The sequence below is a fragment of the Caloenas nicobarica genome, chromosome 1 (assembly GCF_036013445.1).
Source record: "Caloenas nicobarica isolate bCalNic1 chromosome 1, bCalNic1.hap1, whole genome shotgun sequence".
Taxonomy (NCBI): Eukaryota; Metazoa; Chordata; class Aves; order Columbiformes; family Columbidae; genus Caloenas; species Caloenas nicobarica.
The window spans coordinates 145,654,069-145,681,835 of NC_088245.1; the positions used below are offsets into that span (position 1 = coordinate 145,654,069).

General features: G+C 38.1%; 1 protein-coding gene across 1 annotated transcript in view; it reads left to right on the forward strand.

The window, feature by feature from the left end:
• The window catches only part of ALCAM (activated leukocyte cell adhesion molecule), a 130,410-nt gene extending 103,495 nt beyond the window's left edge, over positions 1–26,915 (forward strand). Inside the window, exons 7-16 of the mRNA XM_065640315.1 lie at positions 4,602–4,729; positions 6,409–6,538; positions 12,380–12,492; positions 13,325–13,460; positions 13,536–13,669; positions 15,106–15,238; positions 15,990–16,028; positions 16,328–16,445; positions 23,339–23,453; positions 25,151–26,915. Coding sequence (XP_065496387.1) covers positions 4,602–4,729; positions 6,409–6,538; positions 12,380–12,492; positions 13,325–13,460; positions 13,536–13,669; positions 15,106–15,238; positions 15,990–16,028; positions 16,328–16,445; positions 23,339–23,426 — 1,019 coding nt within the window. The 3' untranslated portion in view covers positions 23,427–23,453; positions 25,151–26,915. The remainder of the gene's footprint in view (positions 1–4,601; positions 4,730–6,408; positions 6,539–12,379; positions 12,493–13,324; positions 13,461–13,535; positions 13,670–15,105; positions 15,239–15,989; positions 16,029–16,327; positions 16,446–23,338; positions 23,454–25,150) is intronic.
• Positions 26,916–27,767: the final 852 nt, after the last annotated feature.

Here is a 27,767-nt window from a genome sequence, read left to right on the forward strand (position 1 = left end):
AAGTTAGAGTGGTTGATTAGTGACTCTGTGCCCCCTGAAACATGCAATAAATGCACAATACAGTATACTGTATTTTAGTATACTCAAATGTTTTTCATTTTTGCAGAATCAGCACCAAACGGCTAGTGCTGGCAGACTACCTTCCACAAAATATAGTAGCTTCTCTACGGCTGTAAGATGCTGATTTTTACATTGAAAATGTAGCATTTGCGTATTTGATATATTGGTAGTACGGAATTTGTGTAAATAATTATTTCCAGCTCGTCCAAGTCCTAAAGCAACTCCTTTACTGTGTTACTGACTGATGTGGAAATCATAATTCTCCTTTTAGTAAAGAAAACAGACAGCTGTCAAGGAAAGGTCAGAGAGGGTGGTAGCAGTTAGAGAAGGCAGAAGAGGCATTTCAAAATCTTGTAAAATGACACTTCTGAAGGACTATAGAAGGCAGCAGGTCACAGCAGAATGAAGAGGAACAGGAGATACGCGTGATGCTCAGTCAGGTGTTATCTTTCTGTACACTTCAGGTGATATCTCAGCTTATAAAAGCCTCTGTTTTGGGAGTGATGGGTTCTAATTATGCAGTCCAGACATCTAATAGGGCCATAGTATACACTGTGTAACAACTCTGTAATCCAGTTGAATACAAAGGGAATTAGCAATGAGACTGGATTTCTGCAGCCAGCAGGTGTGCTCCATTGCCTTGAAAACAAAGTGGCAGGGTATGTTCTACCTACACGGTTAGTTGCTTCCCCTTCACATATAAAGTTTGTTGAGCAGCAGAATAGGGGATCCGTTTTGACCTTGGTGAAATCAAATCAAACCCTGGAGCAGTCGCTCCTTTCTTTCACCTGGAAAAAACAGTGAGTTAAGGTCACCTTTTCGCCAGCCATTTCTCCACAATGACAACTGGCAGAACTAATGGAGAAGAAAACCTCTGGGATAGTAATATTATCCTTTGGAATAACATAGCTTTCAAGCCTGAAGACACCAATCCCATCACTTTAAAGCTAGAGATTTTTTTAGGTTTTGTTTTTGTTTTAAAGTTGGGTGCCAAATGTCACTGTTTTGGTTTGGTTTGGGTTTTCTTCTGCCATCTGTGGAGCCCCATGACCATGAATAACTCCTGATGTGGATGGCAGATGTTCACAGCAATGTCACAGAAGGGTAATCACCAGAAAACACTTGTTGCTGTTACTTGCCAAGAGATGCTCTGCTATCTCCATTTCCCCACCGCTTCCATGCGTTAGGCTAGTTCACCCATTGAGGATGAGGCTCTTGCAGATTTCTGTGATGCAGGTACTATGTGCACTTGCAATTAAGAACTCCCCAACGTGAGAGAAAAAAAAAGGCTGCAGAGCACTGCAGAATAGTCACTGCACCAGATATTATGTGCATTCTGTATTAAAGATTAGTGTTTGCTAGACTAGCTCTTTTAATCCTGGTCTAGGAACACACCATTTCATTAAGACAGTTCTTTCTCCAGAGACGGGCAGTATCTTTGTACTGCTAATTAGCTGACAGTGGGAGGCAGGCCCACCTTTCAGTAGCCCTTCAGTACTGAAGGGGCCTCAAGTTTATCAACTGTGTTTGGCTTTGGAGTATAGGGTTACCCAGTTCCTCTGAGTATTATCATTTGCTGTAACTTCTATTCCTTACTCTGCTTAAATGCATCTCCAAAGTAGTTTTTGAAACTCTTTGTTAATAGACATCCAAAGCTTCAACAGATGGATTTCTTGACTGATGTTAGTTGATGATGACGTTTGGTTTTTTTAATTTGGTTCAGTGATCCTAATTATTTTCTTTCTCTGTATATGTGACTTTTTATGAGCAAAATGTAATGCAGATTACAAAAAAAAAAAAAAAAAAAAAGGCAAACTCCAACTCTTAAGAAATGGAAGATTTTCTTTCAAACTTTTTTTCAGATTGACTGTCAAAACCATTACGTTTTTCATCTCTGAAGCAAGTAGAAAAAAATCATAAAGACAACATGCTGTTCATACTTGTATCTAGTGAGATTCCTTGCAACTTGCCCATTTATCATAAAGAAATGGGGAGAGTATGCTTAGAATTCTGCCTGCACAGGATTTTTTTAAAGACCTGATCAGTCAAGATTGAAGAAATGCTTTGCTGTTTTGGTTTTTGGCTCTGGGTTAGTGTAGTCTCTAGTACTCAGGTGTTTAATAGCCAGTTGACATGCTGGAAGCAGCCAGCCACTGTAACCTAGTATAAGAAAAGCAGTGAATTAGTGCCTGCCAAGCTGGGTGCTAGTTGGAAATGGATAACTTGGCTCAGCTTGCAGTAGTTACCAGTGCTTGACCATGGGCTCTGGTTTGCAGCTGTAGCAAGCAAATTTCTGAAAGTAACATGAGTAATACAAGAGAACTCCTGGAGCTGGATGGTTAGATGGTATCTCAGATATCTTAATTATTTAGACTCCAATTGTGTTGGGCTCTGCTCAGCGTTAATCAATCTAAAAAGATAATGTCTGTCAGGCAAACTTTCCAATCATGCCCTGTTGTTAAGCATCTGTCTTGTTATGGATAAACTCATTTACGTAACAGGTTAGACTCAAAGACACTTTATATTCGTGCTGCTTCCAACATTGTCATTTTTCTTGATATTATGCAGAATTATGTCAGTTGTGGCCATAGCAGGTGTGGGATAGCAGCATCCATTTACTGAATAATTGCCCTTTGGAGCTGGCTCCCAGAAATTTGCTCTTGCAGAAAGCAGATACAAAGTCTCAGGTTTACAAAAGCACAAGGTAAGATGGGCCAAGCCAGGGATGTGTGCCACTGGGAGGCAAGATATACATTCACCAGGCTGCTCCTGTTGATTAGTGAAAGCAGGGGAGCACATTACTCATGCTAAGCAGCACTCTGCCTTGCATTGAACACTGTGTCTTCCTGTCATCGGGTTTTGTCTTCCCCAGAAGGGTGACCTGTTCAGCTTAGAGAACAATTTAATTAGTCTTTGGCTATTTACTTCTGTAGATTCATTTTTCTTTTCCAGTTTAGAGAATTAAATTAAAAATTTGCTCCTGGTTGATTGCAGTAGATAGAAGGGTAAGATATTCCTACAAGAAAGACTGGTGGTTTGCAAGAATGCAATTCTTGTTTAACCGTGTCCATTTTTAATTCATTTCTGTTCATCTCTGTGGGAAAACCTGTTCCAAATAAAAGTGCTGAAGTCTTTCTCATTATAATTCATCCCTTTTCAGTCTTGAGACAAAGCCTAAGCAATTCCAGGGTATATCTAGACATCCTTTTTCACATTTGCTCACATACACTTGACAGAAGGAAGGACAAGTTTCTGCAGCAGGCTAGCTTACCAGACGAGCCCCTGAAACTAGTTTTTTGGCTCAGCAGCCGCCAGGAGCGTAGGTGATTCCTGGCTGGCTACTTCACAACATTTGTTGTATTCCACACCGGAGGCAAGGCTGGACTTCCCTTTCCTTTGCAGGCAGAGCTGTGCTTCAGCATTGACGGTACTGAGATGGAAGGAGTGAGGATGTGGCTTGTTGAAGCCCCGGTACCACCGCTCATGTGGGGAGGAGTGAGATGCTGTGTCAGGGCTCTCAGTCATCGAGAGGCCACAGCAGAACGCAGCTCCTGTTATTGAGAAATCCCGTAGCAGAAGACAGACGTGATGAATGCCTTAAGGGCTGGAAGGGCTGTAGAGTGCACGCTTCACTAAACACACAAAATCAACTGTCAGGCAAGGGTTTCTCTGCTGTGTAGATTTTTTTGTGTGTCTAATAAGGTGCACTCTACTGTGTCTTAATGCAAGACTGGCGTCTTTGGTGGAATTTTTTTTTTTTGGTGGAATTTCATTTATTCATTGAAATTAAAACACTGAGCATTATCTGTGATATTATTTGCTTTAATTTTGTTCATTTTACTTTGTTTTTGAAAAATTATATTCAGGCTTCTACTTAGAAAGAACAGCATCTATTAAGGTATACTCTGTCTTTGCCTTAAAAAAATTACCAAAGTAAAATGTAAGTTATAGTTCAACTTCACTGAACATGACAGAAGTACATTACATTTATAGTTATGTTGACTATGTTAAGGGTCCTATTATGTTCACCAAATTCATCTTCATGAAAGCCTGTAGTGATCAGCATATAGAATAGGCTGAACACAGTTGCTTAGTTCATATTTCTTTCTTTTTAATGCAAGAAGGCTATTATCTACTACTAATGTAAGGCGTTGAGAGCTTCAGTTGTTTTTCTGATTGCTGCAGTCCTCCAAACAGTGAGCTTCACAAAGGACAAGTTAATCCCTCATAATGAAATCATACCATGAAACTGTTCATACTGATCAGGGTTTTTTCTTTTAAGCACATGACATGGTTGTAATCATTGCTGTTTCAGTTACAGGTATTCTGACAAAGAAAAATGCATTTTGTATCATATGGCTTCTTTGTTCTTTCTTCATTTGCAGAAATACAACAGTGCTTTTATAAAAAGATCTACACATGCAAGTACCTCCACCTGCTTGATGATAAAATCGCATACTCTTCAGCAATGAATATCATATGCATAGTGTAACTGTGTGGGTTTTTGCAGAAGCTCTTATATGTGTACATTATTTTCACAGATCCAACAGAGAAGGTGACTATTAAAGTGGTGTCACAAAGTAGTACCGTTAAAGAAGGCGATAACATCACTCTGAAGTGCTCAGGAAATGGCAACCCTCCTCCACAGGAGTTCCTGTTTTACATTCCAGTAAGTCCTGCCTTGCTATCACTGCATAGTGAAATATTCTGTATCATCCCTTCCTACTGACATTGCTGTGTGTCAGTGTATACATGATTTTATAGCAAATGAAGGAATTCGATGCAACTAAAACTGAAGATAGACATCAACCATTACGTCAGACTCTCTGAGAACACCTCAGCTGAGTTGGCAAAATATTTTGAAAGAACCTCTCCTTTGGGCACGGTGGGGAGTAGTTTTTCGAGGTTTGTTAGGCTTCATTTCCCAACATCAGATATTTTGATAAGAAGCAGTTTTGACAACAGGGGTTTAGCACCTTGAATAAAATCACCTCCTCTGTTCTCATAACAGCCTAAGATCCAGCAGTGAAAATACAGGAAATTCAGCCTTTTTTGGACTTTCCCTGGTGAATCTTTGTGCAAGGTCTTTTAATTTTTTTTTTTTTTTTTTTGGTCGCATAACAATAAGATCCAGTGCGACAGCACAGGAGACAGCTTAGGACAAATCCGTCAAACATGTAAGATGCAAATTGAGAAAAATAAAGGCTTTGGTTCCATTAAGCTTCATAGTATTGGTGAAATCCACAGATGTGGCTTTATATTCTAAAATTCCTGGTCCTGCTTGCTGTATCTTGCTTCTCTCTCCTGTTTTCTATCCCTTTTTTTGTTCCTACTGCAGTAGTGAGCAGAGTTGATCTTGAGAGAGGCCAAAAGCAGTGGCATTCTTTCAGGTATTTCAAAAACTGCGTGTTGCCCTTTGAACGTAGTCCGCATCTACTTTGGACTCCTGGCATGTTTGAATTGCTGAAGAACAGTGAGGGAAACGAGGTGCTGAAGTCCTCTTATCTCAGAACAGCCATTTAGATTCAGTGAGTCAACCTAGGAACTCACTATATGGCAGCGAAAAAATGTCTGATATCTCTCCTTGTTCCATGATCACAGTGGGTGAGCTAAACACCCAAGTTTGTCTTATCTTCAGTCCCCTTGCTACCTGAGACCAGTCCTTTCTCTCAAGGAGAACTGGAATTGGTTTTTTCTTTGCAAGACTCAAGGGTATCATAAGTCTCTTTCTGGATTCAGAGACATGAATTAGGGTTTCATTCTATGCTGGTTTCTAAGTCAGTCAGTTGTAGTCAGGTGGAAAGTGGGGAACTGGACAGCCAGAAAGCAACACTTGCTAATTCAAAACACCAGTTTCTGGAGGTCATGTAAGTCAGTGAATACGTGATATGGAAAGAGCAAGGTTTGTTTGTGCTGTTTAAAAATGTGTAGTGCAGCACACTTCATTTCATGTTTTTTTCCTAAACTGAATATGTCGTTTCAGATACAGATTTAGAAACACAATTTTTTTTTTTCTGTTGTGATTTCTCTAACAGTCTTATCTGGAGCCTGTTTCAGTCTTTTGTTTTCTTCCTGTTTTCCTTCTGCTAAACTTTCAGATTTTGTATTTTAATGTTAAGTTAGTCATTCAGTTAAATAGTAAGCTTTTAATTGTAGGAGTTTTCTAAAAATATGTTGTTATGCAGGAAATAAACCTTAAAATTACGAATAGGCAACTACACTTCAATGATACTGTGTCTATACATATTTTGGAGTATTTTAGGATCCTTATAATAATAAAAAAAGTCAACAAAAATGAAAGTTTTTAGCAGGCCCATTTACAATAAATGTTTTGTTTTCCATCCGCAGGGAGAAGCAGAAGGTATAAGAAGCTCAGATACTTATGTTATGACAGATGTGAGACGAAATGCAACAGGAGAATACAAGTGCTCTCTGATGGACAAAAGCATGATGGACTCCACCACCATCACTGTGCACTGTAAGTGATTGCATTTTGCATTACTAGTTAGACAAGAAACCTATCTGGTACCATCTGAGATGACCTCTCTGCTTGACTTAAGTAGATCAGTCCAGTTAACCTACAGAAGAACTGAAGGATATGATTGATGTAAAGTAGTGTCAGGTCTTTGGGTTTGTTCTGTTTGCCTTTTTTGTGTGTTTGGGTTGTTTGTTTGTTTGTTTTGTTGTTTGCTTTGTTTATGTGGTTTTGTTTGTTTACTTTTTTGAATGTATTTCTGTTCGAAAACCTTAACTTTCTCAACTCCTTGGCTTAGATACAGATTCATTTTATGTAACTTTTGTATAGTATATGGTATTACTGTACTGTCACATACAGTGAAAATTCTGGTGTTCTGTGTTTCACTCATGTGTATGTATGTATGGAAAATTATTCTGCTTCCGCTGTGTCTTAGAATGTACTCAAAACATACGAGCTGGCCCACAGTTGTATCGCTGAAGGTCATAATTCATAGTCAAATTCACATAGTCTAACATGTTTTCATCTTGCCTCAATGAAGTTAACATGTAAGGAGTCTAGAGAAGAGTCTTAGGAATTTGTTATGTTCACATAGGACAGGTTGCTTTTTTCACTTTTCCCAGAATGGTGAGAGCTACAGAGCTCAGTAAAGTTCCTGTAGCTGGATACTAGAGTATTTACACTTTATCAGCACCACTGAACTAGGTGAACCATTGGAAGCAAGGGTTGCTTTTCAAGGGTTGATTTTAATCTCTTTATGTGAGAAAAGAAGAGCAGGAACTCTTTCAAACTTTGCTGCACTGTCACAGGCTGTGACATGAGATCCAGGCCAATGCTACTACGTTTCTCCTAAGAACATTGATGGTCTGAAGTCTTCCCAGTAGCATAAATACCTTTAATAGTTTACAGGTTCAGAGGGACATGAGGGGTAATGAAGTTTAAAGGCTTTCACAGTAGTTATACTCTGCATAAAAAGAAACTTCAGGTTTGTATACTTGGTTTTGATTTTTTTCTTGAAAGATGTACAATGCATTCAGAATATATCTGTACATGAATAATTACACTATTCCATTTAATGGATATTTTGCATTTAGCAAGTCATCTGCTGTTTTCCTACCCACACCTTTCTTTGCCAGGAGTCAGGGTATGTAAGGTGTGAAGGGAGCTCTGTACTGCTGCCACTAGCTGCCCAATACCAAAGGCAGCTTGCTGGTAGTTTGCTGTGGTATAACTGACCCTTTTATTTTACTCCAAGTGGATTGCATGTCTACTTGTACTTCCATAAATAGTTGCTCTAAAGAAAGACTTCCTCAGGTCCACGTTATTTACAACAAGCCAGTTTTTCTTTCTCTACTATTTTGTCTGCATGTCAGAAGAGCTTTACTACGTAAGAGAAGCATGTATTTTCTTGACAGAAGTCTTTCCAGTGTTGGCAGCTAGTGCAGCTATTCAGAACTCATAGGTACAATCTTGTAATGTACTGCTTCTCCTCACTTAGGGTTCATTTTGTTTTGTTTTCTTAAACACCTCTATCTGCAATAAAATCTTTGCTTAAATGGGGCACAGTGGCCTAGAGTAGTTCTGTAATTCCTGAATGCCCAGACCATGACCTATCTTTAAGCTACTTCGGTGTCTTGACTTATGCTGGTCTAAAGTGTTTCACCAGCATGTTTTGTTGCGAGGAGAATTCCTCTGAGAAAGTCATAGAACTTGTAGATGCTTTATAATATTTGCCTTCATCTTTCACTTGCTTACTTTATATTAATTTTCCAACATAGCTCAGTAATTTTTGTGCTTTCTCCTTCTAATGTACTTAGATATTTTTGGTGTTAGATCTTCAGATTTTTTTATGCCTCCATGATGGTTTTTGTCCTTCAAATACTACTTGTTAACATATATCAAATCCTGCTTTTTCTCCCACTTTTGCTATACTGCTTACCTTTTCACGTATGGATGAATATTCCTGTCTATGCCATTATGCTGAAAAAGCTTTCATTTTGAGTCAAGGCTTTTCATTTCCTCGTGTCTCATCTTGGCACTCCAGATTTTTTTTTATTTTCACTTAAAAAATAAAAAGCAATACAATATTTTTAATTTAAATCTGTGAAACGATTTATAGTAGTTTGTTACATTTCAGCTGTAGTGCTTTTTCCCAAACAGATTTTATTGAGCACTATAATTACACTGGTTCCTTTCAGTGTCTAGGTAGGGAAAGCTTCATGCTAGTATGAAAATACATTACCACATTATAGCCCTTAAATACTTCTGTAGCAGAAAAATACCAAGCTCTTTTTTTCCAAGAGGAATGTAAATTATGAGATTCATAGAAAGCTGAGAATTAGCATTAAAGCATCTGAGTTACCTGTAATGTTTAGGGAAATATGTTATTTATAAAACAAATTGAGGGGGGAATAAATAATTTCTTCCTTAACCACAGAATATAAGGGACAAACCAGAAAACCTGGGCTCTTGCCCCTCAGAACAGGTGCAGGATCTGTGCAGCAAGGTCCTGGTTTAAAGTCCAGCAGAACTGAGTGCTTGTGGATGGCATGATTTGTCCCTCAACAGAGGGAGCAACAGAACAGGATTTATGTTGTGTGCTTAGTTTTTTAACACTAGGTTGTTAATTTTCTGCCAGCTCTGTTCCTTGAGTGAGTTTGCCCAGGATCAGATGAGCAAACCTGGCAGAGGCCAGGAAGGAGAAGATAGGAGGCTGGGGCAAAATCTATTTACAACCACTTAAACTGCTGTAGAAGTACAACCTGTGCAAGGAAAGTACCTGGCAGTAAAGAACAGGTGTATCTTCCCTCAGCTATAATGAAGCTGGTGACTGTTCCAACTCACAGTCCATTTTCTTTATCTCCTGCTATAATTATTTCTGCACGTATAACCCCGTACAGAGCAGGGCCATGGAACTTCCTCTTTGTGATGCTTTCTGTTCTGCTAAAATGTGTTTTCTGGGGAAATAGGTTTGCAAACCTTCCAGTAAATTAAAGGTTTTAGTTTTGGTGTTTCTCCATAGGTATTTTTATAGTCTTTTCTTGTGCTACAGACACACTGAAAATACAGAGGAAGTCATATCTTGAATGTTACATGAAAAAAAAAATCTATTCTCAACATGCTTGAAGTTTCTAGTTGTGGGATAGTACAGGGTGTTTCAAAAAGATGGACCCAATTTGAAATTACCATGCTTTGAAATTGGATCCATCTTTTTGAAACACCCTGTATATTTGAGGAGTTCAGACTACAGGCAAGTGCTGTGCATAGTTTTCTCAGTCGCAGCACAGTATTCCACCACAGGCCCCCTTTAAATGCTGGGAACCTGTCCTGTATGTATAATAGAGTTTCAAAACTGAAATGTTTGCTCCAGTCTTCCCCACATTAATTCCATACCTCTCTCCCATGATGTGGTAATACATGCAGAATGCACTCTTTGCCTCTTCCCTGTGCTATTTGGTATGCAAAGACAGCACTGAAATCAATGCAAGACTTCAAGTGAGACCACACTAAGAACTAGCATGTATTGAAAATGGTGTCTGATGAGAAATTCGTTTATGATGAACATTTCAAAGACAAACGGGAAATGTATGGAAAACTCTTGCAACAAAGTTTTTCTTTCAATGGCAGGGAAAAATTAATTTTGACAGTCTTCTGTATGCAAGAAATATTTTCTCCTCATACTTCTGTACCACGAAGAGATTATTTACTAATGAAGCATATAAGTTGAGAGGTTAAAGTATCTACATCACATTTCTTTATGGACCCTACAGATAAACTGGCAGAATATTAATTCAAATCAAATTCCTCTATATAGAGTTCCTAGAGGGATCCTATGTCAAACAGTAGCTTAATTCTGTATTTGCCTCATAAATCACCTTACAAATACTGCTCAGTGCTATGCAGTTCATCTCGTGCACTGTAAATTTTCCTGAATTTCTACAGCGACCAAGACTACTGTGTGAGAGGGGTTTACTCCCAGTTATAGCACAAAAAGGGGAGGCACAGTGGGGACACAGGCATGCTACCCCAGAGGAAGACTGGCTTAAGGATTGGTCTGGGCTTCATGTCAGTCTTGCTTGAGATGAAAGCAAAAGATCTAATATGTGAGAGGAATTCCTCCTGTATGGTCTTCGGTGATTTCTTTGGTTTGAGGTGCTACCTTGCTTCAAAGAACAAAAGGTTTAAGTAGCTGTTGAAGGAAAGTCAGCTTGAGGAAAAACATAAAATCTTAAGTGTTTCTTCAACCACCCCTCTGCCTTTGTAGTATGCGCTCAAGAGTAACGGAGCAAGAAGAAACACATTCTGTGCACCACCTGAATCTATATACAAATGCTCACTGGCTGAGTCTTGTCTCTTTTTTTTTTCTTGTGGAAGCAATGGTAAGATCTGGAGTACCTTGTCAGTTGGGTTGCATTTACTTGTTTGGGGAGGCAGGGGGAGAAATCCCCATAGGAATACAGAAACAAAACTATACCATTTTCTCTCTTTGGTAAGATCTTTGCTTTACTCATGCACAGATGAAAGTATCATTCGTGTGACCTCTTGGACTAGGCATTAGACTCGTGACCCAGATAATAATGCAGACTAATAGTACAGGATGGAGCCTAGTTGTTTCCTGAAGTTCTGCCTTTAGTTAGAATGGTGTTCCCAGGGCAACCACTGAATGAAGCCAGTAGCTAAGTTCGCTGTTTTGTTAAGGAAAACTCACTATTTTCCCTTTCCCCTACCAACTGTGATTTTGCCCTAAGCTTTTTGTAAACTCTGCTTAAAAGCCAGAAGGATGTTTTGCAGTCCGTCTCCAGCAAGTACTGTATTTGTGATAAAATCATACAGGCTTGCCATTTGAGTCTGTGTGTGTCTGCGTCTGTGTGCGCATCTGTGATCATCGTTCAAGCAGGCGACTTGGCTCACAAGCAAGGGACTGTGAGAGGGGAAGCAAAATAGAGGTTTAGCTTGGCAAACCCTGCTTCAGTGTAGGATTTTTTTTTTTTTCTTGAGAAAGAAATCGCTAGCCTGCCAAATCCGTATACTAGGGAAAATCTAGAGCAGTGTTTCCTGACCCTCCTGTTACTGGCTCTCACCCTGCCTTGTGTCAAACACGGCTATCACTGACTCCGCAGCTTCCCTGGAGCCGAAACAGGTCAGGCAAAGCTTGGACTCTGAGTTACACAAAAATGGCTTTTTAAGTTACAAATGAAAACAAACAAATCAAAGGCCCTCATGCTCAGCTCCCCAACCCTGTAATTCAGACCCCTCGCCCCTTCAGTCAGTATCATGTCTCACACACCCTGTATTGACTATGCTCATCCTCTCCAGATGCTGAGTCTAAAAATCAACTTGTTTTATGAGAGCTGAGAAAGTTACCCCTTGTCCTCCTGTCCTTTTCTCCACACTTACAGTTTAGGTTAATCTGTCCCACTTGCACAAGTCCTCCCCTGATGATGCATTTCTGCTTGGCCCTTAGCAAGCTGCCCTCACAGCAGTCTGTGCTCCCCCTTTCAAGATGCACATGCTGCTGTCTGAAGTACCCCTTCAGCTTCTTGTACCTCCTCTGTCATTCTTTCAGCAGTACAAGGTGAAAAAAAAAAGCGTCGATTTGACTAGTGATTAGTGACTTTTTGCTTTTCCTTTTAGCCTGTAATTACAGTAAAAATGTGAATGTTCTGCAGTGCCTATTTTAGAATAATTCTCTCTTCTCCCTTACTTGTAAAATTGATTTAGATTTTATTGAATAACTGAAATCTTTAATGAGTGCAATTAGTCACATTTTCTTTCCTTGGTAAGCCTTTGAAATGGGCCAAGCATTCTGAGATTAACATTTGACAAATGTTCTTTTCACCCCAGATTTGGATTTGCAGCTTACTCCAAGTGGTGAAGTCACAAAACAGATTGGAGAGGACCTGCGTGTGTCATGCACTATTTCTTCTAGTAGAAATGCAACTGTGTTTTGGATAAAGGTCAGCAATTCATCTCAGTGTTCACCTCTTCATATTACTGCTGCTACTTCTGTGTTTTGGAAGGAAGTCAGTAGTTCATTGGGCTTTTAAAGAATATTGTTAAAATAAGTCTTACACATATTGCTAAAATGAAAGCTACTCAAGCTGATGACTGAAAATCAGTTACTGTAATTGACTCAGTTTTCAAGTGGAGAGAAGTAATGCCAACTGTGATGCCAGTATAACTTTTTTTTAAATGTCCTATACAAGGCTTCTTGAGAATCAGGTCCCTCTAAGAAGGAAAGCCCATTTGGAGGAATTTTGATTCATTAATTATTTTCTCAGAAGCAAGGCATGTTGAGAGGTTGGATGGTAGCAACTGGTGTTCAATGGTTGGTAGAAAAGGTAGCTACCATAGAAGGTGGGGTTAAATTAAACTTATACTGCTGGAAACTTAAAATAATGATACCTGATGGTTATTTGGTAGCATATGTTGATCTCATCAGTCTGAGCTGTCTCCATCTCAAACAGCTTGTACCACTAGTGTTTTTTGCCAGCCTACTAGAAAAGCTCAGAACAAACAACTCATCCCATCTATGCCCTTGATTTGAAAGCAAATTTTTTCAAGAGGAGGGAAGGTGGCTTATATAAACCTCCAGTGGTTTCCACTTTTCCTGCTGTTACATTGCTGTTAATTATTCCAATATAGTTATTAATGGGGGAAAGCTTTCAGAGTGAGGCTCTAATCTACCAAAGCATGTGAAAAATTCTGTTAATAGTAGTCACATTTGTAATTTAGAGGTTAACGTACTCCGAGTTAGAATTCACAGGGATTAACTCCTTACCTTATCAGGACAATATGAGAATGCAAACAAGTCCATCATTTTCAAGTCTTCAGTATCAAGATGCTGGAAACTACATCTGTGAAACTACTCTCCAGGAGGTTGAAGGGTTAAAGAAAAGAAAGACACTTAAACTTATTGTCGAAGGTAAGGGAGCAGGTAACTATGATTAGTAATTGTCTTTTTCAAACAAAATTGTTAACTGTAATATTGTTCTTGTAGGAAAACCTCAAATCAAAATGACAAAGAAAACCAACACAAATAAAATGTCTAAAACAATTGTCTGCCATGTGGAAGGTTTCCCCAAACCAGCAGTGCAATGGGCAGTTACTGGTAGTGGAAGCATCATAAATAAAGCAAGTATCCTTCTTATTACTTTATTCACCAAAAGATAGTGCATAAGAGGTGTGATTTAAAATTGGGGAACATTTCCCAGGTAGTGAGATAAAAGAAAAAAAAAGAAAATGTCTGTTTCATTTATCTAAGAGGTTAAGTGGCAGCTGTAGTTACATGGCACTTACATGGATGATTTCTGATGATAAAGATCCTTTGAAGAGAGCAGGTGAAGGCACAGAAGATCCACTGGCTACAAGCCAAAGCCAGAAGGAAAAAGAAAAGCTTACAATTGACATATGCTTTTTTAAGTGAAGGTACTTAGTCGTTTTATCTGGGTAATGTGGTGATTTTGCCATTGCATAAAGAATTTACAAATAATGATGGAACTGCAGAACTTACATTTGAAAGCAAATGGGTACTTGATGTAGGCATTAACTCGGTGAAATGTAATGAAATGTGGCAAGTACAAGTTAGAAAATACAGTCAGTATAGTTCCTTATGGGATTTGCAGTTTTTATCCTAATTTTTATAGTCATTTTTGTACGGTTATAAAACTTTTTATATGGATAGCAGGAAAAATACCTGGTAAATAAGCAAAATGAAGTATTTTCATATTGAATACCGAATGATGTGCAAAGCGTTGCCGCATTTTGCCTCAGCAAGCAAAATAAATGAGACAGCTATACAAGCAGTTAGAGACTGGAAGTACAATGCACAGCGCTCCTGTAGATTTAATTATTCCATTAGGTTTTGCTTTAATCCTACAGGTATTATGTATGGCTGTCAAAATTTGTCCGTTTATTTGACGTTAATAGGGCAGGAATTGTCTTGAAGCTATATAAATGATTGAAAATAATTTTCTCTGGACATTGTATTAATCTAAGAATGATGTACAGCAAATTTAAGGAACAACTTCACATCCTTATTACAGTACAGATACTGCAGGTACTATTAAATACAGGTAACTTGGCAAAATAATGCTTAGTGTGGAAACAACTTGGTATTCTGGAAAGTGGAAAACTTTACAGTGATTGTTTTTCCTTATAAATACATAAGTGAAAAACAGCAAGCTGGAAAGAAATGAGAACTTTGAAGCTTGGTTTTGTGATTTTCTTTAAAAATTTTGGCACTCGGAATATTTTTTGAATAGTCAAAAGAAGCAAAAGCAAATACAGAATGTGGTTAACTTTCTCAAAAATGCCTCTTTATCAGTGGTCTTACAGTGCACACTATACAAATGTAGCTCTAGCTGGATATCTTGGCCGAAGTGTTTTCTTGCAGATATTCACATTAACATTTAACAAGATAATGCATTATTTCTATTGTTATTGTTCAGAAAACTGAAATATTATAGTTGAAATTTATTCACCTCTGAACATTTTCAGTGTGTTATACAGGTAATGCTTGTGTTCCTTGCATTTTTCAAGAACACTAATCTTCATTTTTTGCCTTTCAGACAGAGGAGACCAAATATGTTAATGGCAAATTTTCCAGTAAAATTGTAATTGCTCCTGAGGAAAATGTGACTTTAACTTGCATTGCAGAAAATGAGCTAGAAAGGACTGTGACCTCCCTGAACGTCTCTGCTAGTGAGTGTCTTGTAGAGACCATTTCCTGAACGTTGTGGTTTTCACATAAAGTGCCCACACTTCACACCAATATGAAGAGTAGATCTGCACAGTAATGTTGATACTAAGATATTTGACCTTTCTGTCTTAAGTCAAGCAATTGTAAATCCACTCTGGATTGGTAGTACATAAAATTTAGTGATAGCTTTCTGGATGAAGTCACTTAGTCTTCATGACTTTCTTGGCTAGCTATCTTATGTGTGCCGTATATTATTTAGAAAAGTAAATAATATTACAAAATAATACTGCAAAGTAGTAGTACAAAAATATTGTGAAATAATATATTATTTATGTAGACAAAAGTCTTAATTGATCAGTAAATTAACATCATCTTCTGGGCCCCAAATTCCAGTCATTATTATTATTGGTATTACTTGATTCAGAACAGTGATCAGCCATACTGGGCTTTGATCAAACATCAGTTTTCAATGATCAAAGGTGGTGAGAAGCTACAGTTTGTGGAAGGGTAGCACAGAAATACTCAGTCAGAAATATTTCTGAGATTAATATTACGGGTTTTTAATAAGATTCTTCAATTGGATATATTATAGTTACAAAGGAAAGACTTCTGCTTAAAGATTCATTACCTTGTTTGGCAAATACTGCATTAAGTTTCAGTGTTTCTGTCATTGCTGTAAATAGGCAATTAAAGGTGATTTTCAGGTATAACACATTTTGGTTTTAATTTAATTTTAACATATTTTTGTTACAGTAAATATCCCTGAATATGATGAGCCAGAGGATAGAAGTGGTATGTATGGTTTTCTGTCTCCATAACCCCTTGTGCTGATTGTCTCAGCTCAAGACCTATGTAGTGTTAATGAACAATTTCCACAGTCCCTCAAAGTTGGACTTGATTTGAAATAACTGGTGCCATGATTAATTAAGAATGTGACTTTCTTGAAGCTTTAAATGTGTTTTTAAGAACAACGCCTACTTTTTTTTTCTTTCTGACACCTTTTTTTTGTTTCTAATGGAAATTCTTTAGAAATGGTGTAATGCTTTACTTTTATCATGGGTGACCTCATTAACTTTTCTTCTTTGTTTCAGATGACAATAGTGAAAAGGTTAATGACCAGGCAAAGCTAATAGTGGGGATTGTAGTCGGTCTTCTGCTGGCTGCTCTGGTTGCAGGTGTTGTCTACTGGCTCTATGTGAAGAAGTCAAAGTAAGAATTTATGGAAAACTTGATACTAAATTGAAAAAAAAAATTCATAAATGGAAAAGTGTGCTTACCTGTTTTCCTTCCTGCAGCATTCCAGTAGTCTGAGTGGGGCAAAGTTGTTACAGTAGGTGAATTTAATAGAGAAAGAAAACTTGGTACCTCTGATGGGCTTGTCCCAATGCTTAGCAGGAGTCATCCTCTGGAGGTTGGGCTCTGCGACTTTTCCTAGATCATCACCTGTAATGAGGTTCCGTTTCCTGACAGCCGAGTCTGTGCTGATTCTTGCATTTAAATATAGTACCTGCCACTTAATTGTGGGATGTTACCTCTGTGTGGCTTTACTGGTACTAGAAACTGTCTTCATTTAGAAGATGGGTAGTTCATTTGCTTTAAAAATTGAATAAATTGCAGAATAAGTCTAAACCATCTCAGTGAGAAGACAGATATTTAATTCATTTGTTCATATATACTTTGAGATCTCTGAAGTAAAATGGGTAAAGACATGTTGCTGAAAAACTAGAAGCTATCATCCAAATCAATATGTTTTAGCCATTCTAGGCATAGAACAGGATTTGGCAGTGAGTCCTCCTTGCTTTCAAATTTCTTTATTACCACAGAGGCTCACTTTAGAAAATAAACTGGATAATGTCAGAAAGTAACCGTGTTTCTCCATCCTTTTAAAGTTGGCCATGACTATATGCCATTTGGCCTTATCCCCCTACATTTGCCTCCAGGGAGAACTGAGAACAGGCTTGATCTCAGAAAGGTTCCTTGCAGCTGCTTCTTAACAAGAAAGATTAAGGCAGTTATGCATAACATGCACAAATCAGTGCAAGTATAGAAGCAGTCTTAAAGTTCAGTTGTTCTTTCTCTGACCTTTCATTAAAATTAGATCAAATCAGGTCTAAAATATACCAGTGGGATTTTACTGTGAACAAATGTGTTTTCATTGATGTGAAAGTACAAGAAGGAATTCTCCATCTGCTTGCAAATATTCTTTTTTGGATAATACATAAGGTTTTTACTCAAGCCATAACTGAGCAGGTTTGGGGAGTTTTTCAAATAAAGAATTGCTATAAATTACCCAAGCACAGAACCATGTTCAGATATTATACAAGAAAAAAAAAAATTGCAAAGCTTTCTTTTGGTAGAAATTTAAAAGTACTGCTGATGTTGAGCTCCTCCTCCCACACTTGGCTATGAGTGTAATAATGCCTAGAATAATTTTATCTTCTCTTTCCTTTTGAATGTGAGAATGTGGAATCATGAAACTGTGATTCACTGGTTTGGGTTTTTTGGAAGAGGTGATTTGGGTATAAAGAGGGCAGAGAAGGTGACTTATCTTTTTCTGTACCATTGTATGGGGAGAGCTAACAAGAATCTTAGAATATAACATGTCCTTTGCTGAGATGAGTTTGACTTTTTCAGCTTCAAAGGTAGGATACAGCATATTCTAAATGGACAAGAACTTCTTTTCCTCATGCTCAACTTCTCTTCTACAAGTTTAGAGTGAAAATTAGAGCTAGAATTGATTAGCCGGGTTCACTGGGAACAAAATAAAAATCCCTTTATAGTTAGATAATAGTCTTTATATTTGAGACATGGTTGCTGGCCTCTGAAACCCTTAATTGATGCATCATCACTGACAATCACCTGTTCTCAGCATATATTTATGTGGATCTGTTGTTACCCTCCCAGCTTTTTGCACGCCATACTTGCAAGAGCAAGCAGAGTGTCAGTACCTATTCCGATAAAGTTTCCAGCACCAATTACAGCCTAGAAATCAAAGTAGACTTTGCAAAAAGCTCCTTACACCTTTAGACACAACCTGTGTCTGATGACAGTCCCTCCATCTCCACACAGGCCAACAGTTAGTAGTGATTCTTTGAACCCACCCTTGAACAGTAACTCACCTAATCTCTATCCCCAAAGTGACGCCAAAGGAAAGTCTGAGAAGGCAGCAGCACAGAGCTTTCCAAGTCTGCCGAGGCAAGAAAAACATTACTTTTTTTCATTATTGGTGTTGTGGTTTGTATAATCTTCTATTGTCTTATCATCACACTAAGTAGGAATTATACTTGTAACCTTGGAATATATTCACAATAAATCACTTACGTAGTTATTCACTTCCTCATCTCCACTTGATGCAAAAGCTGATATTCTTTTCGCTATGAATATTATCCCATAAATCGGGGACTCATCTGTATCCCACATCGTGCAACCAGCCCATTTGAGTAAAGAGTTGAGGACACCTACCCCAGCATGCCATGTTTCTCCTTCATCTGAGCAGAAGGCCAAAAACATTTCTACAGTTTTCTCCCTTTTCCAAAAAGGATATTTTAAACTAATTTGTGCCAAGCAGAATATAACTTATCACTTCAGAATCTTTCTAATATTTTTGTGTCAAACTTCACTCAAGTTATTCTAGGAAACCCATTTTCAGTAAATCCTTTATATATTTAATTTTCACCTTGCCAGAAACGGGCAAGAGCACAGCATAAATTACATGTTTAGAACAAAAATAATGCACCCAGCACCCTGTATCCCTGCACTTTTTGCAAGTGGATTGGACTTTTGCCCCATTTTTGCTCCTTGGGTCTGGAGGTGCACGAATTTCAATTCGCATAGATCAAGGTTAAAAATGTAGTGATGGAAAATTCAGCTGGGCATATTGAAGCACAGCAGCTGTCTTAAGATTGTTCATACTCAGAGCACACCAAACTCTTGAAATTCATAGGTGAAAGTAATCAAGAATGTTACTAGTGTCTCTGAAACTGAACACTTGAAGCATAGTAATTCTGCTTTTCTGATATTTTGTAGGAAACTAGCATATGAATCCAAATGTGGCAGGCCACATACATAGGAAGCTTGCTGTATGTTTCCAACAAGACTCAGCATTTGTAGTTTTTCATGCAATTCCCTTACAGAGAAAGGATAGTTTCAAACATCTCTGAAAGTGCCAATTTATGACAGCAAACTTCTATAAAAGTGGCACAAAGTAAAAAAACCTCGCTCGTATATTGGTAAATGGAATATTTTTCTTATATCTCTACCTTTTTTTTTCCTACTGATGGGCATTTGAAAACAACTGGAGGAAGTGGAAGGCAAGATAGGGGTAAATAGAAAGAGGCTGCAGATAATCCAGATTTGGATGTGTAAGACCTTTAGTTCCTTGAACATCTTTTGCAACAGTGCAGTTGAATGTCTAAAATGCCTTTCAAAAGTAATGCAAGCTTTAATGAAATCCGTGGCTCTTGGGTATCCTTTTACCCATCATTATCACAAGCTTGGGGAGCAAAGCCAAAGAGCACTGCAGAATTTCTTCCTTAAATAGTGTTGGGGGCTGAGGCCTAGACTTGTGAGAATAAAAGAAATCAGGAATTAAAAACCAACGACAATTTCTGGCTCATCTATGTGAAGTCTATATTTACTGTACAGCAGGCAAAAAAATGGAGATGGAAAATGGTCTTTATATTAAAAACAATGCTATGAACAGCATCTAAACAAAATCCATGAAAATAATGGCCCCTCAGCACACACACACACTCCAAAGAAAAGTAAAAAACTCACTTTGGTACGAGTTACAGAGAGATTTTGATTAGGATTCCCCGAGGATAATTATTTTCTCAAAGAGCAAGCATAGGTAAATGTAAAATGTGAGTCATAATTTTAGCAAGAGCTTGGAATGATCCATGTTTTACAAATGGATTTAAAAGAAACGGTTGAGAGGCATAAGTAAACTCATCTTCGTAAAACCAACTTCTCATTCTTCAGAACAGTGTGCCCAGAGCATGCTGAGCTGTGGGCTCTGTTTGTGGAGCTGTAGGTGATGTTGAAGTGTGCAGGATGGCCTGGGCAAAGTGGGCTGTCTTGCCCCCTTTTTGGCAAATCCTCAGGAGTATTTCATCCATTCAGACCACGTTGCCCAGCTGCTCAGGTATCAAATCACTCTTGAGTTGCAAAGGGAGCAAACTGGCAGGAGCTAATGCACAAAAAAAAAAGTACGGAACAACAGCTGTTGAATGTTAAGCTCGCAAAGGACCATTTGTCCTGTGCCTCAAGTCACCTCAGGAAGCAACAGAAACCATGTTTTGAGCCATTTCTCCGTTACAAACCCAGACCACGTCTGTGTAGCCCTGAGGATTGGTGCCGTGCCAGGGTGGCCTGTTCCTCTGCTCCAGCAGAGCACTGCCAGTGGGTCACGCTGCTGCAACTCAGTGTAAAATTACTCTTCTGCCTCTTAATAACACTATTTATATAGCACTAAAAAAGGCAGCAGTATCGCTTGTGCTGAGGTGGTGAATCTGCTTGGATATCAGTATTTGGGGAACCAAAAAATAAAAAAAAAAGCGAGATCACTGAACCACTAGAATTAAACTGCTGTATTTCAGTCTCAGGCACTGAGAATCTAAATCCATCTGATTGTCAGACATGAAAAACTGCTGCTCCTCTCATTTCAAGCAAGTAGTATATACTGTCCTCTAAAAGAGTTCCGGATTGCCTCCCTCTTTCCAAGTTTTGAGTGCTTCCTTTTAAAAATCACCCATTTTGGCTTTAGGAAAATAGGGCTGACATTTAGTGAGGGGAGCAGTTTCATTGAATGCAGAACTAAAATAGCACACTTTAATTAGGCTAAAATTGTTCAATGACTGAACCTGGGAGGTTCTGCAACACAATCAGGTTTTGATTTTTAAAGACCAGTAATGCCAGTTCCCTCCGCTGTTAAGTGTCAGGTCATGTGAAATCCAGTCTGCTTTGGGCACTGTAAAACTCTTGATAGGAGGCCAAAAAAGGGATCGTGCTGAGCCATGCCAATAGTCTATCCAGTCCACTCTCTTGTCTCCAAGATCAAATATAAGCAGTTACACGAGGGTAGACGTGCATGATGCTGCTTTCTCCCCTCCAACTCATTTCAGCTCAGGTAATTGCCCGAGTCCAGATTCTTTCAGCTTCTCATCTCTTTCCCTACTATCTCAAATTTTGTAAGACTTATTTATGGAACAGACTCATCAACCACATGACAAGCAAAATCTTGTGCTCTACCTAAACCAGACATTTTTTTAAATTTAAAAATAAATAAATAAATAATTTTCAAGGGATTTATTTATTTGGAGGGTTGTTTCTTTTTTACTAGGATTAAAGAGATCTGGGAAAGGTTATTAAGATCACAGAAAGTCAATCCCTACCAAAGCACTGAATTTTCTTCTTCATTGCATCTTACAGCCTGTCCTTCTGTGCACATCACATGGTTTAGGTTTTGAATACCAGAAGAAAGTAGAAAGTTACTTCACAATAAAAATTTACCACTGTAGAAGTTACTTTGTGATATAACCTCAGCATTTTAAAAATTAAATTTGCCTGCAGTAAGCAGGAGTTCAGGTCTTTTCGGTAAGTGGGTTTTTTTCAGCACAGACACTTTCCTGTCAGCCACACAAACATAACAGAGGCACTCTAAAACCAATAGTGTAAGGTAAATGCAGCTTTGCAGCATTAAAACTTGTAGCCACTCAGAAAATAGCCTGCGAAAAAAACAAAACGATTTTGGAATGGTCCCAGTCAGTATAATAGGTGGGATTTTGGGCCTAGAATCCCTTTTTTCCCCCCTGGCACTTCACCTCACAGGCTGCTCCCCAGCCCCCAGAGCAGCATTTCAGCACTCGCAGAGGGGTTGAGGGTTAGGTGCACTCGCACCCCATCAGCAGCTCTTCTGAGACGAGCACTAAATTGGACTCTTCCACCAGTACCCATCAACTCAGGGCACAGGTAGTGCTTAGCCACTGCTAGCGGCCTTTGCTCAGATGGAGGATGTGCACAGAAACGTCCCCCCATTCAGCTCAGCGGTTTTGAGAGGTACATACCTGCATGGTGTCAGCGTGACATGTCACACAATCTGGCCAACCTGTGTCTTCATTGTATTTTGCAAGTCAGTGTCACTGCAGGTCTATAGCCTGAAGCAGAGGTGAGCAAACGCATGAATCTGTCACATTGGACGTTACTTTTCTGTAGGGGAAACAAATTACGCATCAAGAAAATGTGTATCCGATAATCTGCTTTGACGCAAGGGATTTACTGTGTCCCACACTCAAAACACGTTTGCCCATTTACATTTTAAAAATTGTGGCCTTCAAAATGTTATCGCAGCGCTGCAGGAATCTTTCACCTTGGCAGACAGTAAGGCTTCTCACACATTAAATGAATGGCTTAGTGGTTTTATTGTGCTAAGCTACACTAAGCACTTAACTCATTAATTCATCTCCACTACTCGCCATAAGGAAGACCTGCTATTTTAAATGAGGCATACCTTTTTTTTTTTTTTTCTTTTTTTTCCTCCCTCTCAAACATTTACACAATCTCTTCTTTACCCGAAGCTTGTCAGTCATAGCTAGCACAGATCTGGAAGCGAGAGTGGGTTCTTTTCAGTGTTACCAGAATTTTCATTATTTTCTTTACAGTTAAAGAGCTTCCGCCTGGCACGGGCTCTGAAAGTCAATTAAGTACACAGAAGATTGCTATGTTGATCAAGATATCTTAGCCACACTTGTAACTTTTTAGTATGCCTTAAAGCAAACTCTTGTTTATTGAAACAAGCTACACAGTCAAGAAATGTGGATCTGCACAACTGGTCTAACTTTACTAAATGTCTGCTAGCTCAGAATGATTCCGAATTCCTCAAGAAGTAAAACACACCTACACAGCCCTGCTGAAATACTGGCTGAGGTACTAACACCAGTGGGGGAACTGGTGCTGTTGGCCTGTTTACAGACACACGCAAGCCTATTGCTCTGCTCAGAACAGACGTGTAAGAGTTTTCTGTATTACTGGAGACAGTGTCATTAATGTGAGGATGGAACCAAATGCTGCAGACATGCAAAAATGACCTTTATTTTTCATTATAGGACAGCATCGAAACATGTAGACAAAGATCTTGGAAACATAGAAGAAAACAAAAAACTAGAAGAAAACAATCATAAATCTGAAACTTAAGAGAAAATGTGTCAGTCATCATTCCAGGTAAGTGTTTCGTATTGCAGTGTTTAACCTTCATCCACCATTTCTCTATAGGAATCATAGTGGCAGCTCAGAGTCTGTTGCTTACCTTTCAGAGGTTAGGCAGCGTGGTGATTTTAAGTGGTGTAGTATTAGGACAGACAGACTCAAGCCCCTGGCCAGTTAAGAATTCATACCTGCATACTTAAAGAAGCCTGACATTCAGACCTAAGTTAGTACTTGGCTTTATTTTAATCCATGCACCTGGGAAAATGAAAATGCAAATTTGTGTAGTATTTCGCTGTGGTATATGTTTGTGTACGCATGTATGTATGTGTATAAAGAGTATGTTTAGTTTAGAAGGTTTTGAATTATTACTTGAAACATTCACAGTAACTTTCTTCCCTTACTAGAAGCAATAGTTTCTAAGTCCTTTGTCAGCTTTATTCATCATTACTGCAAGAGGCATGAAACTTTCCTTAGAACCAAAATCATTCTTTCACTCAAGATTTCACATACTCATACTACTATCGATTTTATCTGGAAAGGACACTGTATATTAAGTTAGTAGCAATGCAACAGGTATGAAAGTTTCCCCAGCTGGGATCCATACGAAATAAACTGGATACACATAATTAGCTAAATGCTGAAGTTGTATTAGGAATTCCAGGAGCATTACAAAGCACCAACAGCACCACCCGGTGTTCACATATATATACACCACTGCTACATATTTACATACCACTGCTGCATCTCTTCCCTTAGTACCTGAAGTAGAGGTTTAGACCATTTTTCTGACCAACTAAGGCCATTTAAAATTAGCACTGTGGTAGCACAACAGTGTGGAAACAAGCTAACCATATTGAGGTTTCCAGAGTTAGTGGTCAACTGATCTTAAAAATGTGAGTAGTAACCGTTCAACGGTGATGCATTTTGAGTGGAAATATCACATTCCATATTTAGATTTTAAAAGTTTCTTATTTAAATAAAGACAGCTGTCCTTATTAATAATTACAATATGTTATTATTGTCTGAAATTTTAAAGTATGAATAACTATTTTTGCACTAACTATTCAGAATTCACTAAGTAGAATGACTATATAGTATATAAAGAGATGTGGCATTGCTGTATGCACTTTGCTAGCAACATCAGTTTTACTACTTTGAAAGAGGGAATTGAGAATTCCAAAATTATACCCTATGAATGATTTAATAGTGGAAGATAAATTTGGATCTTGAAGAAGTTGCGGTGTAAATACCCAGCATTTCTACTGCAATTCTGTGGAAAAATTCTGTAATCTTTTTGGTTAGGACTTGTTTTGTATTTTTTTCTGGATCTGGCACCTTCTGCAACATTGCAATGTTGAGGTGATTAGATGGAGCTGAACTTAGCTGAGGGTATTTATTGAACACAGGAGCTGAAATAACATCATGTGGTTTTGGCGCGGTCTTTTACTCTAATTATTTTAATTGTTCAGATCAGTAGATCTACATAAAGGAAAGCTTGTCCATAAATCCATTGTTTACCAGATAAGCTTACTGGATTTACCGGGAACAATATTGCAACAGCTATTCTTATCATGAAAGAAAGTATTCTCATCATTGAGTGGCAGAAGAAAGTACTATTCATATAGCTATTTATTTGAAGGTTAGATATTGAGTCATTATGTTGCTTACCATATCTTTAAATGTTTAACTGGCTTTATCTTTCATATTTTCAGAGAATACATATAGACCAATTGAAGCATGAACGTGGATTGTATTTAAACATATACAAAGAAGTGACAGCTATTCATGGTTCAAGTATTAAACAGATCATACTACCAGGTTTTCAAAGGATTTTAGACACAATTATCTCAAGCTAAAAAAACCCCACAAACTAATTTTGGCAACAGCCATGATAATAGGTCACCATGTTGTGTTCTGTTTGAAATATTTTTTGTAAATGTCTGCACTGAAGATTGCTTTTTGTTTGCCTTTATGTAAATTTTTTACGTAGCTATTTTTATACACTGTAAGGCTTTGTTCTGGGAGTTGCTATTAATCTGATGTATAGTGTAATGGTTTTATTTCAATTGTTTTTATGACACCCTTTGAGCAGGTACATGTCTAATTCTGATTGTTATCAGTGAAGCCTCTGCTTTGTAGCGAGTACCTTGAGCGTAAGACAGTCTTAAAGGAAAATGTCAAACTCCTTTTTCATTCTTTGGAATCACAGTAAAGAGAAAGGGTGACAGCTGTGACACAAATAAACTAAACTGTTAACAAAAGTGAACATTTAAAAAATCATGCAAAGCTAAACAGCCGGAAAGGGAATAAAGAATTTCCACAGAGAAGTCTGGTTATTAAGCAAGGAACACGATCAAAAATTCCTAGCTTACCTACGGTGGCTAACAATCCTTTTCTTCTAGAGCAAGACACACATTTTATTGATATGTTATCAGTCGTCCTTCATGTTAGAGTTAGGATAAGGAACTGGAATTCTGGATTAATTTTGATTCCTTTATGTTATCCGCTGCCTTAAAGTACTGTACCTTTTCTTCATTTCAAAAAGATACCAGTCAGAATTGGAAACTTTTTTAAGAAGTGGTCATATCAAAGCTGCATTTTTTTTTCCACAAAAATAGAATATATATATATATATATATTTTGTGTGGTTTTGTTAACTATGCTACAGATATTGAATGCACCTTGAGATAATTTTAGTGTTTTTAACTGGTACCTAATTTATCAAACAGTACATATAATTGTAACAATGAAATGTCTATGTATCTTTAGTTACATTCAAGTTTGTAACTTTATAAACATGTTTTATGCTTGAGGGAATTTTTAGAATGGTACTGATAAGAAAAAAATTAAGATAAATGGCCAATAGAAAGTTGTACTTAGGAAAGAGACGTTTATCTTAGGCAGAAGCTTAGTTTCTGGAAGAAAGCGACCGGTGGATTTGATGGAGAGGAACAGCAGAGTAAACAGAACATCAGGTTTCCATTTACAGATATCCAGGGAAAAAGTAAGTTTTTATAGACTTGTAGGCAAAAAAAAGAATAAATAAATAAAATAAAAGATGGATGTTAGGAAATGTATTTTGCCACTTTGGAATTATTTAGGGGGAAGAAAACACTGTTACTTGTAAATTTGTAAAATGTTAAATGTCTGGGCAGTAGTGACTGATGTCTTAATAAAAGCTTCCTGTAGTGCATTGGCATGGATTAAATAGATAAGATGTCCTATAAACTTTATGCTGTATAAAATATTAGAGGGAAATCCTGTTATATGCCTCTAAACTTTGATTTGTTACTGTTTTATTTGGCGAAAAAAATTATAATCTTGGTCAATATTTAAACCAAAGTAAAATGGGGGAAAAAACCAAAGTAATTTGTTTTGCATGGCTAAGCCATTCTGTTATCTCTGTAAATATTGTGATTTTTTTTTTTTAGAATTTTGTTAAAAAAATTCTAAAATTTTTAAACACCTGTTTTTCCAAAATAAAACGTGAACACACAAAAAAGTTACTTTATATACAAATATATCTTTTTCTTTTGGTGCGAGAACACTGCCAAGTGATAGACATTTTTCTTTTTAAATCGCAGTGGGCATGACTCCAAACAGGAAAAGTTGTAAGAGAGTCCTGTGAAGGAGTGTGCAAACATCACCTGTATTTGTTTATGACACTACAGATAGTTCTTAAACATAGAGAAGAAACCTCCAAAGATCATAAGGGAAAGCATAGGGAAGGGCTGAAAATTTTCATACCACTGTCTGGGGAATACAGGGGAGAGGAGAAGAGGAAAAATCCTTCAGCATCCACAGCTACAAAAAAGGAAAAACAACTCCTCCTCGCCTTTTGGGATTCTGCTAGATCTCCTATGCACTTTAAATCATCAATCCTAGGAGCCGGGTTTTTCACTGCTCCGAGTTCACTATAGGCACGATTCAAGAGCCAAGAGTGCAAAAGAAATTAATGTTTCTATCCATGCCTAAACAACAATAAAACTGAAGTGTGTCTTCACTTGCTCGTCTGCAGTCTCAGTTTAGAAGAACACGTATGGACACGAGGGAGGGCATTACCTAGAGCTCGCGCTGTCGCCGGCTCATCCTGCAAATGTGCCGCCGTGGAGTCTGGCTGGGACCCCAGCGGGGCTCGATGTGGGGGTGTGGGGCTCCACATGGACCAGAGCGTCAGGACCTAGAGAGAATGAGCACTCAGAGAAAACCATGTGCCCAGTAGGCACATGAAACCTTCCAAAAGTTCATCATGCAGGTCTCTGCTTGTGACCTGGTTAAAAAAAAATAGCAATGAATCTTACAAAGCTGCTTTTGTACACAACACTGGAG